The 18,044-nt window shown below is 30.2% G+C and overlaps 1 protein-coding gene across 1 annotated transcript; it reads right to left on the bottom strand.

Annotated features, from left to right (window-relative positions):
• Positions 1-778: 778 nt before the first annotated feature.
• Positions 779-2,127, bottom strand: LOC105799636 (protein GL2-INTERACTING REPRESSOR 1-like). Its single transcript, XM_052620536.1, has 2 exons — positions 1,501-2,127; positions 779-1,420 (listed from the first exon to the last, which is right to left on the bottom strand). The coding sequence occupies exon 2, from the start codon at positions 1,392-1,394 to the stop codon at positions 1,044-1,046; it is 351 nt and encodes a 116-aa protein (XP_052476496.1). The 5' UTR covers positions 1,395-1,420; positions 1,501-2,127; the 3' UTR covers positions 779-1,043.
• Positions 2,128-18,044: the final 15,917 nt, after the last annotated feature.

Here is an 18,044-nt window from a genome sequence, read left to right on the forward strand (position 1 = left end):
AAAGATTGTTGACAACTGTTGAAGAATTTAATTGGTATTTATAATCTGACGTAATATCTCCCCCTCCCCCCTTTCATTATATTCTCAACCGTCTCAATTACTCATGCATTTATGTGTTTTAATGGTCTTTCAATCTAATATCGTTCCCCTTCACTTTCTCAATGCTGGAACTACCAAAACCTCACACTCTCCTTTCAAACCTAACAACCCTTTTCTTCTTTCTTTGTTTCCTTTTAGCCAGTTTAGATCATATTGGAAATGACATGGTGTTTTACACAATTTAAGCTGAGGATCTAAACCCCCATTGCATTTGCAGCCGAGAGACGACTTCCCCTCGCGCAAAACACACCTTGAATCCAAATCTTAAATTTCATTGCCTTGTGTAATTGGTTTCAACTCAAAGCCTGATTCATCCAGTTGTTTATAGATATGGCATACTTAAATGTTGGAATTTCACTTGAAAATATGAAAACGCCTGGCTTCCTGCAAATTCACAATGGTTGGTTAGGCCCCCATTCTGCATCAAATTGCAATGTAGCTGGGTGAGAATTGAGAAGCCAATCATGACAGACATTGTGGGCCAAAGTCAAGCACAAATACTACTCCTAGAACAACTCATTCTGAAGTACAAAGAAAATCTAACCTTTTTGTCATCAGATTTTTATCCATCTTCTTTTTCACTCAGTTGAGCTTAGCATTGCGTCACTGCCCCATCACCAACTTATATTGTATGCCATTTTCTGATTTATTTATTATGAAAAACAAACACCAAACAATATAAAATATATTTACTTTTTTCATAAGAAAATTTGGGCAGCTGCAGTTAAACCAGTTTACATAGTCTTCTGCTAAAGAAGGGAGAAACCTAAAACCCACACCTAAACTACGACGACGACATCCACCACCCATAAACGCCCATATCTATGTTCTATGATTAGGCCACCCCCCCAAAATAAAAAAAGCGACCAGTTCTACTAGTCAACATTAAAATTAGCAAAAGGCCGAGGAGAGGAGGAGGGGAGGGGGTGATTCCTAGTTCCTACTTAGCCCTTCCTTGTCTTGATGGTGGTTGTGGTGGCAGTATCATGGAGGAAATCAAGCAAAACGGCGCTCTTACATTTGGGGCATTTAGGATCATCCTCTGAAAGCATAACGTACATCAAGCACCTGGGGCACCCTACCAGAACCATGGATGTCGCCTCAGGGCTGCTTGAGTATCTGACGTTAGCAGCATCAACGTCCTGGTTCATCTCTGACGACACGCATGAGCTTGGAGGAGATGTCGGTGATATGGTAGCTGATCGGCTTGGTGATTCCACTCCTGGATTAACCCTTGCCCTTGGTGGCGATAGGTTCAGCTTCAACTCAAGCTTCGGAGCATTCCTGCGACTCATCTTTCTACCCTCTACGTATAATTAACCTGAATGAAACATGTCAGAAACCAACCAAAATGATGAACAAAAAGTTATAAAATTGAAATTGTATTGAAACATCGGTTACCTTAAAGGTCACGTAACCTTGGACTAGGCTAGGCTAGGCTAGGCTAGGCTACGCTGAAACCCTTAAAACTAACGCGGATAATGAGGAACCAAACCAAGTTGGGTTGGAAAGAAGGGAAAGTGGTGAGGGGATTGAAGCAGAAAGAGCAAAATATATAAAGGGAGAAATGAAGGGAGAGAAGATGGGTTTTTAATTAAAGCTTAATTAAATCATGGTAGGGGGGAGAGTGGAAAGAGAGAAGGAAATAGAATTGAAGGATTGGTAGAAGAAGAGTGTAAATTGAGGCCAGGAAATGTATTAATGGCAGGAAAAAATCCCAAGAAGTATGCAGGAGGAGGAAAAAATGGCAGTAATTTTTATTGCAATTTAACAAATCTGCAGAGAAGGTGAAGTCCTTTCATTCATTGCCTTTTGCTTTTATATTAGTAGCAATGAGAGGGGAGTCGGTGTTCTTTGAGTGAAAAGCTTTGAATTTTTTCTTTTTGAGAGAGAGATCAGTGCAAAATACAACAGAGAGAAAGAAACCCTCGATAGCCTTTATGGCTAATACCTCAGAATTTTTAAGAAACCAACACAAAGGCCACCTAAGAATTTAATATCAAACACCAAGAAATTTAATGGCAACCCAATAAAAAAGATTGTATAGCTGCTAAAACCCGATTTAAATGTTCATCACCCCTCTTACATTTAAAAAATAAAACAACATCCCAGAATCCATATTAATGGCCAAAGCTTTTCTTTTTACATAGGAAACATGCAAAGTTAAGGCTTCCTTAATTTCTCTCTCACTATTGATTATTGAGATAAATCCTTAAAGAGTTTCCAGGAGCTTTCATAACACTTGCTTCATGGTTCAGCTAACAACTTTACAAGTTTTGAACAAGTGAGAAGTCCATTCTTTGATTAATGCCACAAACCATTTTCCCATTCAAGGATATGGATCTTTCCCTTTCCTTCTAAACAAGATATTATTAGTAGTTTTCATCCACAAACTTTGCATGGATATATGACATTTTCCCTTTCACCATAATTGCCCTGCTAATTTAAATCTTTTTCAGCATCCATGTGATCTTATTAATTGTCTCACACTTTAGATTATTTAATTCAATATAAATTCAGTGTTAAATATATGATTTGGTTTTAAATATATTGTTCAAATATGCTCCAACTCTACTCTTATTTTTAGGAATTTAGTGGTTCTACTTTTTAGATTTTAAAATTCAAGTTTGATTGTTAACACCATTGAAATCTTTCTGTTAAATTTGTTGGTATGAAATAAATACTCACTTAACAACCATGTAACAAAAGAAGCGCATTGAATTGAACTATGTTAACAATTAGACTTCCACTTTAAAATCAAAATAGCAGAGAAATTAAATTTCTTAAAATAAAAATAAATAAACCAAATTCCATATGTATAAAGAAAAGTACAGAAACCTACAACATTATTTAACCTTAGTAAAAATATTTTGATTTAAATGATATATATACTTAAGAAGTTCAAATTTTAAATATTTTTGCTTAACTGTTTAAATAAAAGATGAAAATTATTTCTTTAATATTTATTAAACTAACGGACTGAGTATTAGTTTGGTTCATACTTTTGTTGTTGCAACAATTTAGAAATTATGAATTATGCCGGTAAAATACGCCAAAATAATTAGTTGGGATTTAATGATTATCGGTAATTTATAAAATATAAAAATATATTTATAAAATTGAAAAACTTTCGTTGGAGTATGGTTGCGTTGGGTGATGTCAGTTGGAAGTTAAAGAAGTGCGGTATTGTGCTGATGGAATGGAGTAGGAAAAATGTTAAAAATTGACAGATCCAAATTGAAGAGTTGGAGCAGAGGATTGGAGATATCATGGAGGGAGTTGATGGGAACGACCTGTTGAATACGTTGTGTGAACTAAAAGAGGAGCTTAAATCTGCATGGGAACAGGAAGAAATTTTCTGGTTTGAGAGGGCAAGAAGAGACTGGTTAATGTTGGGAGATAAGAATACACGTCTTTCTTCCATCAAGCTGTTGTTTAGTGCTAGCAGAAGAATAAAATTCTTAGAATTAAAGATAGTGACCTGTGGTTGGATGATGAAGATATGATTATTAATAAATTCACTACGTTTTATGATGAACTTTTTAACAGTGAAGATGTGCGGTGGAATGATGAACTGTTGGGTGTTATACCAATGGAAGATACTTGTGAGATGAACAGGTTACTAGTAGCGGAAGTTACTGAAAAGGAGATTACTTTTGAGCCGGATGGGTTTAGTGGTATTTTTTACCATAAGTTTTGTGATATAATAGAAGGGGATGTGGTGGAGACTGTTCTGAGTTTTTTTAAGGAGGGAGTAAAGCGTAAAGAGTTGAATGAGACTAAAATTATTGTGATTCTTAAAACTAAAATGCCTGAATTGGTTACTCAGTTTAAGTGGATTAGTTTGTGCAATTTCGCTTATAAAATCATTTCTAAAGTCATGGTGAATAGGATGAAAGATATTTTAGGGGGTGTGATTACTCGGAATTAAAGTGTTTTCGTTGTTGGTATGTAACAAATTGTTTTTCAATGGTTTCGGGACCACAATTCTGATCAATGAATCTGTAAACATTATTTATTTAATATTTAATTTAATTAAATTATTGCATATATCAAGAAACGGGTCAATCGGTAGATAAAAGTGAAAAGTGAAAATTTATTGAGTAGTCATTGGCGTCGTGTTTGCTATTATTTCGGTTGAGTAGTCCTTACCATCAAAACTTAATCATAATGGTTAAATTACCATATAAGTCATCTCCCATTAACTAAATAAACCATTTAATTAAAAAAATCAATAGCGAGTGAATTTTGTAACTTTTACAATTTAGTCTTTTTCTTTAATTAACTATAGATACATTAAAATTTCTGAACCAAACTTTAATAAAACTATATAATCACTCTGTAAATATTTATTATATAAAAGAGGTCTCAAAACCTCTCCAAAACCACTTAACTTTAGGGACAAATTTCTTGAACTTAACTATTTGTTCACTTAGCAAAAATAATCAAATCAAAATTCAATATATTGCTATAATTGACTCGTAAATATTAAATAATAATATTTACAAACTTACTCGTCAAATTTATGGCCCCGAAACCACAGTTTCTGGCACCACTAAAAAATGAGTTGTTACAAATAGGGCATCATTCTTTATCGATTATTACTAATACTCATTATATCATGTATAGTATCACATTATCAAACGCAATTCTCAATCACAATTATATATATAATTTGAGATAACTCAATTGAATTGAGTAGTCAAATGTATATGTACCTTGATCATGTTTGTCACCAATATCATTCGATTATGATTAATTATTTATTTAAAGAATAAATTGAGAACAATTATGAAAACACAAACTAGATTCGTTGTTCGTCGTCGGTTTTCGTCCTTCCATTTTCCCTCGATGTTCTTTTAGCCTCGTTTGATAATTTGATGACAAAACTAGTATTAGGTCACAGTCAACAAGGCTTAATCAACAACCAAGCATAATTAATAAAGGATGAGAAGGATGAATGCGAAAGCATATCGTAAAGTTTGTCGAAGTCACAAATTTAACTTAGGGCTCTAGATGTTCGAAAAGAAACTTAGATTTTGGCACAACCTAAAACAAAATTGAATCCAAGTTAGATAAAATAATTAAAATAAATAACTAAAATAAAATAATAAATCAAAGATTAAGGAAGCAAATAAAGAAGATAAATGTAAAGATAGAACGTGGCATGTAGAAGTCCTAAAAAGCCTTTGAAACACAAAAAATCCACAATCCCTTCAAGCGGCTCTAATTTCCCCTCCAAGATAGAAACATTGGCAAGAAAAAGTTTGAAGATGATCCTCACAATCTAAAAAGATTATTAAAACTCTTGTAAAAGAAACTCAAGAAAAATTCTTAAAAAGAAAAAGTCAGAGAAAATTTATTAACTCAAAAGAGAAATAAAATAATAATGAATTTAATGAATTATGTACAATGCAAAGGCCTATATATAGGCTAACTAAATAAATCTAAATAAAACTATTAAGTACACTAGAATTTTAATTTAATCTAAACAAGAAGTAGTTTTAAACTAAATTTTCTTGTTAACATAAAACTCCTAAATAACTTAAAGTACTTAATAATTATAAAAAATTTAGAATAAAATAATATAAAATAATAAGATCTGACAAGTATAATATTTGGCTCATAGATAATACAAATTAAGTCTAAAACCCGAACCTAATATGATTTAAACTCGAATTAAAAACTCGAAATTCGTAATTCCTATCATAATCCCGTTCAAAAATTCTACTCATGCAGTCTTCACTAAAACAGTCATAATTTGAACTCCCGAACTCAAAATCGAGTGATTCAAAATGCATTTCGAAGCTAAGAGATTGATCTTCAAACGTCATGAGACATCTCAACCCAGAAATGCCAGGATCCCATCCAAAAAGTCGTCACAGGTCTGCTGATTTCCTAAGCCTGAAAATTGGCAATTTTGATGATTGGAATCTAATAAATTTTACCTCATTCGTGCATGTATCAATAATTACATACTTAAGTCTCTTTTTTACCTTAATATCTAAAATGTATGTATTTCACAATCTATCCAATCGAATTTAAATGCAACTTCATATTTATTTATTAGAGACCTCATATTATAATTATTAATTATGAAATCTCAAAATTTTTATTCTTTACAATTAAGTCGCTGACAACACATAATTAATCAAGTAATTCAAACATGATTTAAGCTTAATTCAACACTTCCCACAACATTTCTTACATGTTCTGTCCTTAAACTAACGAACCTTACACATACATGCATTTGAGCTATTAACATCAAATTTTCTAAAGCTTCCCAACAAGGAAAACTAAATCGAAACTTATTAATTCACCATTCCAACACTTGGGTTTCTTCAATTTAAGCTTACAAGCTAATAATTCATCAAAAATCAAGTGAAAATCATTCCTTACCTTAAGAATTAGGTTCGTCAACGGTGAAGGTCTAATTTTCCCTTTTGCTTTTTTATTAAAATCGGTGGAGAAGATCAACGCCACTCATTCTCTCACCTTTAGTGTATGTATATATATTATTTAATTGGTAATTAACTAGTAAATCATGAAATTGATGGTTAGGATTTAGTTTAGTTATAATTAATGGAGATGGACGGTTGAAATGAAGTTAGGCCACTTACATATATTAAACATGGGTTATTTGTTATTTAGTCCTTGGCTTAGCTTCCACTTAAAACCTTGTTAAATTCTAAATAAACTTCTATTAGTTCAAGCTTTAAACAATATTTAGTCCCTGTACTATTTTCACTAATTATTCAAATAAATAATTTTATAAGTCAAATTACTATATATATACATATTTTATTATATAGTTAACTCATAAAATTTTCAATTTAAGAAGATTCACCTTAAAATCGAATTTTTTAACACCAATAAAAATCGAGTCGTTACAGGCATCTGCCACATTACGACTCCACCTAAGTACTATGGAACTCAATGAATAAGACCTATGCCCAACCATCTTCTATTAAGAAAATATGAAGCCATCCACACAGTCTATATTTTGTCAAAATCTAACCCCAAACTCTCTCAAACCTCTAGGCTAGTGACTCTTTGCACCATTCATGATGTGAATCACCTTATTCAAGTAACTTTTTGCACTGTATTCAATATGAATTGTCTCTGTTGTACTACTCAACACCTCGTATAACTTTAGTGTTCTAACAAATGTAAATGTAAAATACAATATAAATTAATAATTATATCAAATTTTATCAAAATGAAAAATAGATTCCATTTTTATTATAAACATAGTATGTTAAATTTATCATTGGTTGAGTTAGTATTCTAAAGTCGATATTGTTGAGAGATTTTACTTGAATATCACTGAAAATCAAAGAAGACACATAATTATTAAAAAAATATCGTGGGTAGTTATTTATTATATGTATAGTATAATGTTGTTATATCTAAATTATTAGATTTACTTATCATTAGAAAGAAAAATTATAGTAAAAGGAAAGGAAAATGAGTTGTCTGTGTTATTTAGGTACCTAAACTCAAGATATAAAGCCATTTTCACTGACCTGTCCTTGCTTAGGACAAGGAAATTTTGTGGATAATTTCAATATTATTTTTTTTTTCTTTTTTTGCCCTCCAAACATTCGGAAGCGATATTCCATGATTGGACCATCATTTAACTTACAACTTTCTCCTCCTCCTTTTTGTAATATTACCATTTCATCATTTTCTTCAATATTCCATTATAAAAATTAAAGTAATTTTATATAGTTTCGTAATTATTTATATTATTAATATTTTGATGATTTATTCGTTGAATTTGTTAATAGATAAATCAAATGTTTTGGTTTCAGCAACAATCCTTTTAGAAAACCAAAACAGACTTTGGTTGAATTTTAGGGAAAAAAAAGAAAATTAGGGCATTATTATAGATGTATGAAGTAAGTGATAATTTATAAAATCTAGATTTTCTTGTTTATTTTTGAATAAATTATAAAATACTCAAATGTTTATATATCAAAATACCCTGTATATTAATTCTCCACTTTTTCCGCTTTAGTATTTTAAAGATTTTTGTTACTAATATCTCCACTAAACAAGTTTGTATATATCTCACATACATTAAAATTTCAAATTTTGGATCTTTTAATTATATAATTTTATTTGAATATTTTCAAAATTTAAAAATCATCATTAACTAAAATAAATTCTAAAATTCTAAAATATTAAAAAACGACTTTTCTAAAATTATAATAAATTTCAATAAATTAAAATTTTAGACAACTAAAATATGATGTCTAATAGAAATTATAATAACATAAAAAAAGTTAAAAGGGTTCAATTTTTCTAAAAACAGAAAGAAAATTAAGCTCTCGATTTTGTAGTTTTATCCACAATTAACAAATTAGATAAAAGAAAGAATCAGTCGCATGAACTTCAAAAACTAAAAAAAAATTGAGATTTACCTGTGGTGAGACAAGAATCACCATATTTTGTTTTTATAATATACTTAGAATTTTATTATAATTTTAACAACTATATCCAAATATTGTCCAGATTTAAAAGAACCTAGACGACCATTTGTCCAGGTTCATTTTGGACTTAAATTTTATTTATTATTCTTTATAATTTGTACAAAGTTTACAATATTTTTTTATAATTTTAAATATATTAGAAAACTAAAGAAAGATAGAGCAATACCGATCATGAATCAACCAGACTAATAATAAATCCGTCTAACATTATGATTAGCCAACCTTGCTATATGATAAAAATCACATCTGAAAATGAACAGTTGCATATACCTCTAAGGATAAAAGAACATATAAAATACCCAGAAGAGATCGTTGTAAGATATCTGACTATAACAGCTACATTCAGATATGTTTGTAATTTCAATACTATCCCACTGATCAACGATCTCACATTAACCCTATCATTAAAGAAATCAATTCAAAGAAATTCTGATTAACCCGTTCTTTAAATTCCATACCTGAATAAGTCGATTACTCGTGAATAACTTCTTCCTTAATAACGACATTGCGTATCCTGAATAATCTTTAGAAAAATATGATATCTCTTCTAGAACTCTCTTTACTTGCTATCCCATCCTCAACTTTGACCGCATTATTATTCATTCAAATATTGAACTCTTCAATTTCACACTTGTAAACTTAACGAATATAAATCTTGTAAATTTTGTTGCGTAAGACTGTATAGGTGAGGTGGTGAAGGTCGTAAAGCCATAAAATTTGACTTTCATATATACGCACGTATAACATAACATTTATCATCAACATAATCATTCGGCATTTTCAACTATAAAACATAAACAAATATATCAACATCCAAATCCCGACTCAATTCGACTCAATTATGGCATGTACCTCTAGACTTAATTCTGAGCTCAATTTAGTCCGAAAATCAGCTAAACCTACAAAACTCTAATACCACTAAATGTAACACCCCCAACCCGTATCCCTCGCCGGAACCGGGTTACGGAGCATTATCGGAGATTACAGATCAAACAGTCAGAAATCTCAAACATTTTATATCATCAAAACAAGTCATCAAAGCATCATTTTAATCCAAATTATAAACTCTCCAAAATATATCTTATAACTTCATTTACAATCAAACCACAAAATAACTAATATTTAGACACTCTAGGTACATGCTGACACAAAGAAATAAACATCACCATATTTGAGTTCGGGATCATTGCTGGATGCTAAATCAGCGATCTGACTTTAACTTAACCTGCGCACGGGAACAAACCGTACGCTGAGTATAAACTTAGTGGTATTTCTATAATCTGAATATTTAAAAATAAAACAATAAAATATGTATAATAAAATGTCAAGCACAATTGACAATTTAAAACCACACAATACTCAATTGTCATCACTTGCTATATATAATACCTTTCCATAATTTATTCACGCAACATTTAAACAATGACACTATCCATTCCACAATCAATTTATGAATATATAACTCGTGTATTCCATGTATTTACAACATATTTCACATTCTATTTTGAGTTTACTATCTCATATTCTTATTCTTAGCCCAAAGTAGATTTTATTGAACACACCGGATATACGGAACAAATACAGAAGTGCTATACAGAGAGCACAAATGTGCTAAACGGAGAGTACTGTCATGCTAGTAATCAGAGAGCACCAACGTGCTAATAATCAGAGAGCGCGCTAAAATTCCTTAATGGCATGCCACTAATATCCTAGTAGTTCTAAATTTCGTCTACTTGGGCATTAAAACTGAATTTTATACATATAAAAAATAATCCAATTATCATATTTGCACAATTTCACATTTACACATATATATTCATAATATATATTCCAATTCAATTCAACCAATATAATTTCATCACATATCAAGATAATCCATTTCAATTGTAAAACACAATAATTCTCACATCAATCACTTACTATAACATTTAACCAAAATACAACAATTAATAATTAACTTGAATTATAGAAATACAAACTAGGAATTTCGAGTTATTCCTCGTCAACTATATTTTTCCCCTTTTAGTCGAGAATTTCAATATGATGCTAGCTACGAATTAAAACAATTAAAATCATCAATACAACACCATTTGATCTCACATTAAATATTTCAATTTTACTCAATATTTGTCTAAATTCCAATTTAGTCCCCGAATCGAGACTAACTTTTATTCTCAAAACTAATTTCATATTTTCATTCCATTCCCACTTTAAACTAATTTAACTCTCTAATTTCACCATAAATCCCTAATTTCAAAATTCTCTCAATTTAGTCCCTACTATTCAAAACTTATGTTTTATTTTACAAATCAACCCTTTACTAACTCCTAATTCATCAATTAATTCAACATGAACAACATCTAAAAATTTACTAACTTTTAAAATTTCAACTTAAATCAAGTAGTATTTTGTTCTAGGATTCCAAAACATCAAAATTATAAGAAAATGAATTAGATTAGCTTACCAATCAAACCTTGAACCTTGAAATCCTAAATTTTCTTTGTTTCCTTCCCTTTTCTTTTCTTTCCTTTCTCCCCTGTTTTCGTTTTGCTATTCTGCTTCTATTCTCTTTTCTCTTTTATTTCTTTTATTTAATTAATAATAATATAATATATAAATATCTTTTACTTAATTAATAAGTATGTAGATATATTAATTACAAATGTATACATATATTTATTACACATTTATTTATAATTACCACACACTTGTCACTTTTTATGATTTAATTATTAGTTTAGTCCTTTCACATTTTTCTATTTTATAATTAACTTTCACACTTAATTCAATTTAGTCCTAATACTCAATTAACTTTAATTTAACTAAATTCACTTAACTAAAATCCAATTGGTGATATAACTAATTCTATAAATATTTTTAATAATTATTTTACGAGTCTGTTTTACCAAGACGGAGACCCGATAATTCACTAATTCAAAAATATTTCTAAAGTCACGCTTAACTTATAATTATTAATTAATAAATTTTTCTAACTTTTTCATCAGATTTAGTGATCTCAAATTACTGTTCTGACACTACTGAAAATTGGGTTGTTACAGGATAAGTCTTTAGAAGAGCTTTTAGACCATTGACGATGTTAGTTAATCTATTAGACATGTCTTTGATCTTTTTTCTCGGTTTAGCTTTGAACAACTCATAGTTCAATGTGATCAAGCTAATCTTTAATTCCTTCACTCTACTTGTGCCTTCAGGAGTGACTTTAAGCTTCTCCCAAATCTCCTTAGCATCATCACATATTGAAACTCTGTTGTGCTCATTTAGGCCAATAGCACAAAATAGAGTATGCATGGCTTTGGCATTGAGTTGAGTCATCTTCACATTCACCTCATCCCATTCATCTTCTTCCTTTGGCACAATGGAGTCTCATGCTCTCTTCTTTGGGATTGAGGACCTATGTGTGATCACCCTCCAAACTTCATAGTTATTGGTCTCATTGTAGAATGACATTCTCCCAACATTGTTAAATTTTACTTAAATTCCATGACACATCTTCTATGTAAGCAACTTCTTGATTTTTTACTTCCATATTGGGCTTCTTGTCGATATTTTCTCTTGGTTGTATCACCAACTCTAGAGTTTAGTTCTAACTTTGATATCAATTGTATGCTCAAAAAACACCAAAGGGGTGAATTGGTGATCAAAGATTGCAAACAAAAGATTAAAAAAATAAACAAAAAGACTTGTAGTCGTTTGACCTTAAGCGCCTACCCCCACTACCTAAAATTTGTTTATATAAGGAATTTTCTAATTCACTAAATTTTAATTGATACCTTTTAAGGACAAGACATAACCTTTTACAACTCTCTATCTTTTTGTATTGATAAGATAGCACCACTAAACCACCTTAAGATTTTCTACCCCAAAACCTCAAGGAATCTCAAAAATAGAAAAATAAAAGCAAACAATGGAAACCCTCTCAAAGGTATTGGTTTGCAATGTTAAGCACTCACAAATTACCAATAAACAATTGAATGAAAAATAAGAGCTCAACCTAACAAGTTTTTACAAATAAAAAGAAGAGTAAAAGATGAAATCAATGAATGCACCATCTTTGATTGCTTGAACTTGTTTCTTGTCTTCACTTGAGTGTAGTGATATTATTTATATCCCCTCATTTCATCCTAGTTATTTAGGTTGTTGGAGAGAGTTTCTAGTTATTTTGAGCATTAAAGCAACCTTACAACTTGTGATATCGCCTCCTATAAGAATGGTATATAACTCTAAGAAAAATAATTGTTAGAAACATTGTAGCATCGATACCATGAAGCTAGATATTGATGATTTTGGGGCTAGGTATGATTCATCAAGAATAAGTATCAATATTTTACCCTTTTAGATTAAGCTATGGCCATTGACTCCTAAGGTATTGAACTTTTATTGAAGGTGTCAATAATTTGGTGCAAGTAACATTAAGAGGGAAGCATCAATAATTTATTCCTCTAGAATGTGTTGTGAAACTGTTTGAAGAGGGATACCAATACCTATTGATGTGATACCGATACACTAGCCTTATTTGATAAAGCATTGAAAACTTTAAGCCAACTAAAAATTAATATATTAAATGGTTTAATTTTTTAAGCATATTTGATAATCCATAATCCATAATAAATAATATAAGTTTTTCAACGAAAAAGTCTAAAAATGTTCAGTAGATAAGAAGCTACTTATCACGCACGGTAAAAATTACATTTATCAAACCATTTAATTGTATTTTGTAATTTAATGAAAATCGAAATATTATATGCTTAATTACACCGATCAAATTTCGTATAATTCAATCAAAGTTTATTTATAATTTTTTTCTATTATCAAGTTTATTTATAATTTTAATATATATAATTTTTTCTGAAAGATCAAACTTGATATTTAGAAAGAAGATGACATAATGATTTATTTGGCACTTCAACTTTATAAAAATAAGTTATTATAACCTTTCTTTAATTTTTCTTTTTTTACCTATTTTAGTCATTGAACTTGCAGTATTTGTTAAATCACTCTAAAACGGATGGAAAAAAGTTAACGTTTGTTAAATTTGCTGACTTGACATCCATGTGGCAGTCCACGCTGTTGGGAATTAATTAAATTTTAAAAAATAATCTTAAAAACTAATTAATTGCTGACATGATATTCATGTGTATGCTACATCAGCAAAGTTAACAAATGTTAACTTTTCTATCCATTTTGGAGTGATTTGACAAATAATGTAAGTTTAAAGATTAAAAGAGATGAAAAATTAAATGAAAAACTAAAATGAATTTTTTTTTTTGTAAAGTTAGAATAGTAAATCAATAACTATACTGAAGAAGATTGACTGCTGATTTGTCTTTGCTTCTATAAATTAGAATAAAGGGATTTTGTCGTATAGAAGGAATTAATTTCCCTTGCAAGTTGAACTAGCCAAGCAATCGTTTGTCTTAAATGGGCAAATGAAAAACCGGGCACTTGGTTCAGTTAATGTAATAATAATGGGAAGAAAGGAGGGGTTTTAGTAGAGGCAGCAATGCCAAAATATGCAATTCAACCTTCTTTCATTTTCATTGGCTGCTAATGATTTTAGGAATATTTTAAGTATTAGTATTTATAGTAGTTTTTTTGTGAATTTTATTGCATTTAGTTAACCAGTCGTTCATTTTCCATAAAAAAAAAATCAATCCTTAATCTATAACTTCAAAAAGGTAAATTGGGCACTAGAATCGTAATTCTGTCGATTTATTTCTGAGTTTTGAGTGTGTAACAATTAATGAGCATTTGCTTACAATAGTTTAAAAGTGTAGACATTGCCAGACAATTATGAAAATTAATCTTGTATAACATAACCTTAATCTCTTACTTTTAATCTTGTTGTAATTTTGCCTCCTATTTTTGTTTCGGAAAAATTAAATTTGAAGCTAAGAGATTGTCCAAGTATTCAGGTGTTGTGCTCTTTATTTTAATGAAATAGATTAAATCTTAAATTTAAGGTTTATATTTATTTATTTTGATATAAGAGTTAAAAATTCTTATTTTAATAGTTTTCATTTCTAAATTCATATAAATGCAAAAAGGAAAAAAAATTCAACAATTTTTAAATTCCAAGGCTCCATTAGATTTCAGGAAACATATGATAATTTTCGTTTTTCTAAAATGAAAAACATTAAAAAATGTGTTTGGTAAACCATAAATATATGAAAATAGAAAATAGGGTTTCGAATGAATTCCTTCATGCTTGGATTTATAAACTCCTTTTCTTCTCATAATTTCATAATTATGTGGTAGGTAGGTGGGAAGTAATACTTAAACACTAAACAACTATTTGGTTTTAATTTTCAATACATATCTTACCAAACCCAACCAATTTTTCTCTCCAATATTCAACATTCTAATAAAAATAAAAGGACAATCTCTTAAATTTTATTGATAGACCTCAAAGCTGTATATATATCTATATAGTAATAATTATTTAGGAATCAAATTGCTAAAAGATAATATCCCATAATAATATCATATAATATCCTATTAGGAATTAAATTGTTAACAGATAATATCTCATTAGGAATTAATTTGCTAAGACATAATATCACATAATAATATTCTAACATCCCTTTTAAGTTGGAGCATGTAGATCATAAATGCCCAACTTGCTGAGAAAATATTCAAATTGTGGTTTATCAAGCACCTTTATAAAAATGTCAGCCAACTAAATGGATCCTGGACTGCATTCTTAACAAAATGACAATCCACTTCATTATGTTTAGTATGCTCGTGAAATACAGGATTCTGTGCAATATGCAACGTAGATTGACTATCACAAAATAAATGAACTGTCTTAGGATGATGAACACCTAAGCTCAATAGCAATGCCTTTAGCCATTTGAGCTCACAAGTGAAGGAAGCCATAGACCTATACTCAACCTCAGCAGAAAAATAGGAAATAATATGTTTTTTCTTAGTTTTCCAGGAAATAGGAGATTGTTCTAGAAATACAAGCCAACCAGTAAGAAAACGTCGGGTTAATGGACAAGCAGCCCAATTCGAATCACATTATCCTTTCAAGGACAAATCACTATCAGATCTCAAAAGAATCCCTTGGCTAGGAGAGCCTTTGAAGTACCGAACAACACATAGAGCCGCGTCCCAATACTTTTACCTTGGCTCATGCATAAACTGGGATAAGACATGAACTGAGTATGCCAAATCAAGTTTGGTCACTGCCAAATAAATCAAACGATCCATTAATCGTCTGTATGGCTCAGGATCAGACAGAACCGTCCTTGTAACATGCGCTAATTTATGATTTTGCTCTATTGGCGATCTGCGAGCTTTGCTCCCAAAAGATCCACCTCCGAAATAATATCTAGTGCGTATTTCCTTTGACAAAGAAATAACTCTAAAGAGATATGAGCTACCTCTATCCCAAAAAAAAATTTCAAAACACCAATATCCTTCATATGGAAGCAAGATTTGAGATAGCTTTTAAAATTTTTCAAAGCATCGAAATCGTTCCTAGAAATAAGTAAATCATCAACATAAACTAGCACATTAATGTGTATAGATCCCTTAGTGTATGTAATGAGAGAAAAATTAGAATATGATTGAATAAATCCATACTCTTTCAGTGTAACAACAAGTTTCACAAACCAACACTGAGGAGCCTATTTCAACCTATACAAAGACTTGCACAAACGAAAAACCATTCCAGGCTTATCAAAAGCAAAACATGGATGAAGCCTTGTGTAAATCTCTTCATCAAGACCACCATGTAGGAAGGCATTATGGGCATCCATCTGATGCAACTCCTAATTTTTTGAAGCTGCAATAGCTAAGAAAGCCTGAACAGTCACCATTTTCGCCACAGGTGTGAAAGTTTCATTATAGTCAATACCTTCTACCCAATGATTACCAAAAACAACAAAATGAGTTTTAAGTCTCTCAATACTTCTACCAGAGTTATATTTAATATTGTAAACCCACTTACTACCCAGTGCTTTCTTTTCAAGAGGAAGTGTTTCTATAAACCAAGTGTCACTATCCTTCATAGCACAAATCTCCTTTTGTATAGCATCACGCCATCCTGCATCCTTCACAGCCTCTTTAAAAGGTTGTGGTTCGACCCCTGCAGTAATAGCTACAAGAAAATTTCAGTGTTTCACAATAAATTTGTCACAATTAATATAATGCGCTATAGGAAACGAAGTACCTGAGGAAGGCTCTAAAGCAGGTGAGGTGGGAGATGGACTTTTCTTTATGACGATATGAGTGACAAAATCTGGAAACTTCACAGAGGAAAATTTCTCCCCATGCCCTCATTCCAATTTAAGTGCATCATTACCCAAAACCCCCTATACCACCGTGTCATTGAAGGAATAAGAAGATACCACAGGTGTTGGAGAACTCGCAAGTGGCGAACTCGCAAGCTGCGAAGTAACAAGTAGAGGAAATTATTTTTTTAATATTTTTCCATTTGTTGGGAAACATTTATTTTAATGTTTTTAGTGTATTTAATTTATTATATTTTTTAAATTTATTTTTATATAAAAATAATATAAAAATTTTAATACAGACAGGTCGGGCTTGGTAAAAAATTTTGGCCCATTTTTCGGTCTTGGCCGGGCTCATGCCTAGAAAACAAGCCTAAAATTTTTTCTTAGCGTGACCCAACCCATGGACAACTTTAAATACACCTAACATTTTCAACCAGGCATAATGATTTGTTTAGCCTTCTAATTTTATAAAAAAATATATTGTAGTCATTTATTTAAATTTTCGCTTTTCTAGTCTTTAGACTTGTGTTATTTGTTAAATCACCCAAAAATAGATAAAAAAGTTAGTGTTTGTTAACTTTATTTACATGGCATACACGTGGATTCCAAGTCGGCAATTCATTAATTTTTAAAATTTAAAAATCCAAAAATTATTTTTAAAAAATTTAAAATTATTAAAAGTATATAATTATAAAATTTTTTAATATTTCGTAATTTTTAAAAAATATTTAAGTACTAACATGACATACATGTGGATTGGTTAACAAACGTTGACTTTTCATTCATTTTTGCGTGATTTGATAAATAATGTAAGTTTAAATGCTAAAAGAGGTAAAAAATTAAACGGAGAGCTAAAATAGTTAGTTTTTTATAAAGTTGAAGGGTAAATTAGTCATCATGTCTTTCAACTGTAAATATATATTTTTATTTTTAAATATTATATTAAAATCTAAATTTAGTATTTAAAGCTTAAAATTTAAGGGTTTAAGATGCATGATTCTAATGAGAATCCAAGATTTTAGGGTTTTGTGTTTGTGTTTAGGAATTAAGATCATGATTTTAGAGTTTAGGGTTTTGAAATTGGGTAAACTACATTAGTAGTCACCTAATTATTTTTTTGGTCACCTAACTATAAAAGTTATAAAATCACCCAATTATTCAATTTTATCTTTTTGGTCACTAGCATACT

The sequence above is a fragment of the Gossypium raimondii genome, chromosome 9 (assembly GCF_025698545.1).
Source record: "Gossypium raimondii isolate GPD5lz chromosome 9, ASM2569854v1, whole genome shotgun sequence".
NCBI classification, from domain to species: Eukaryota; Viridiplantae; Streptophyta; class Magnoliopsida; order Malvales; family Malvaceae; genus Gossypium; species Gossypium raimondii.

Excerpts from the sequence above, each read along its gene's own strand:
- LOC105799636 (XM_052620536.1), bottom strand. The coding sequence starts at position 1,394 with ATGAGTCGCAGGAATGCTCCGAAGCTTGAGTTGAAGCTGAACCTATCG.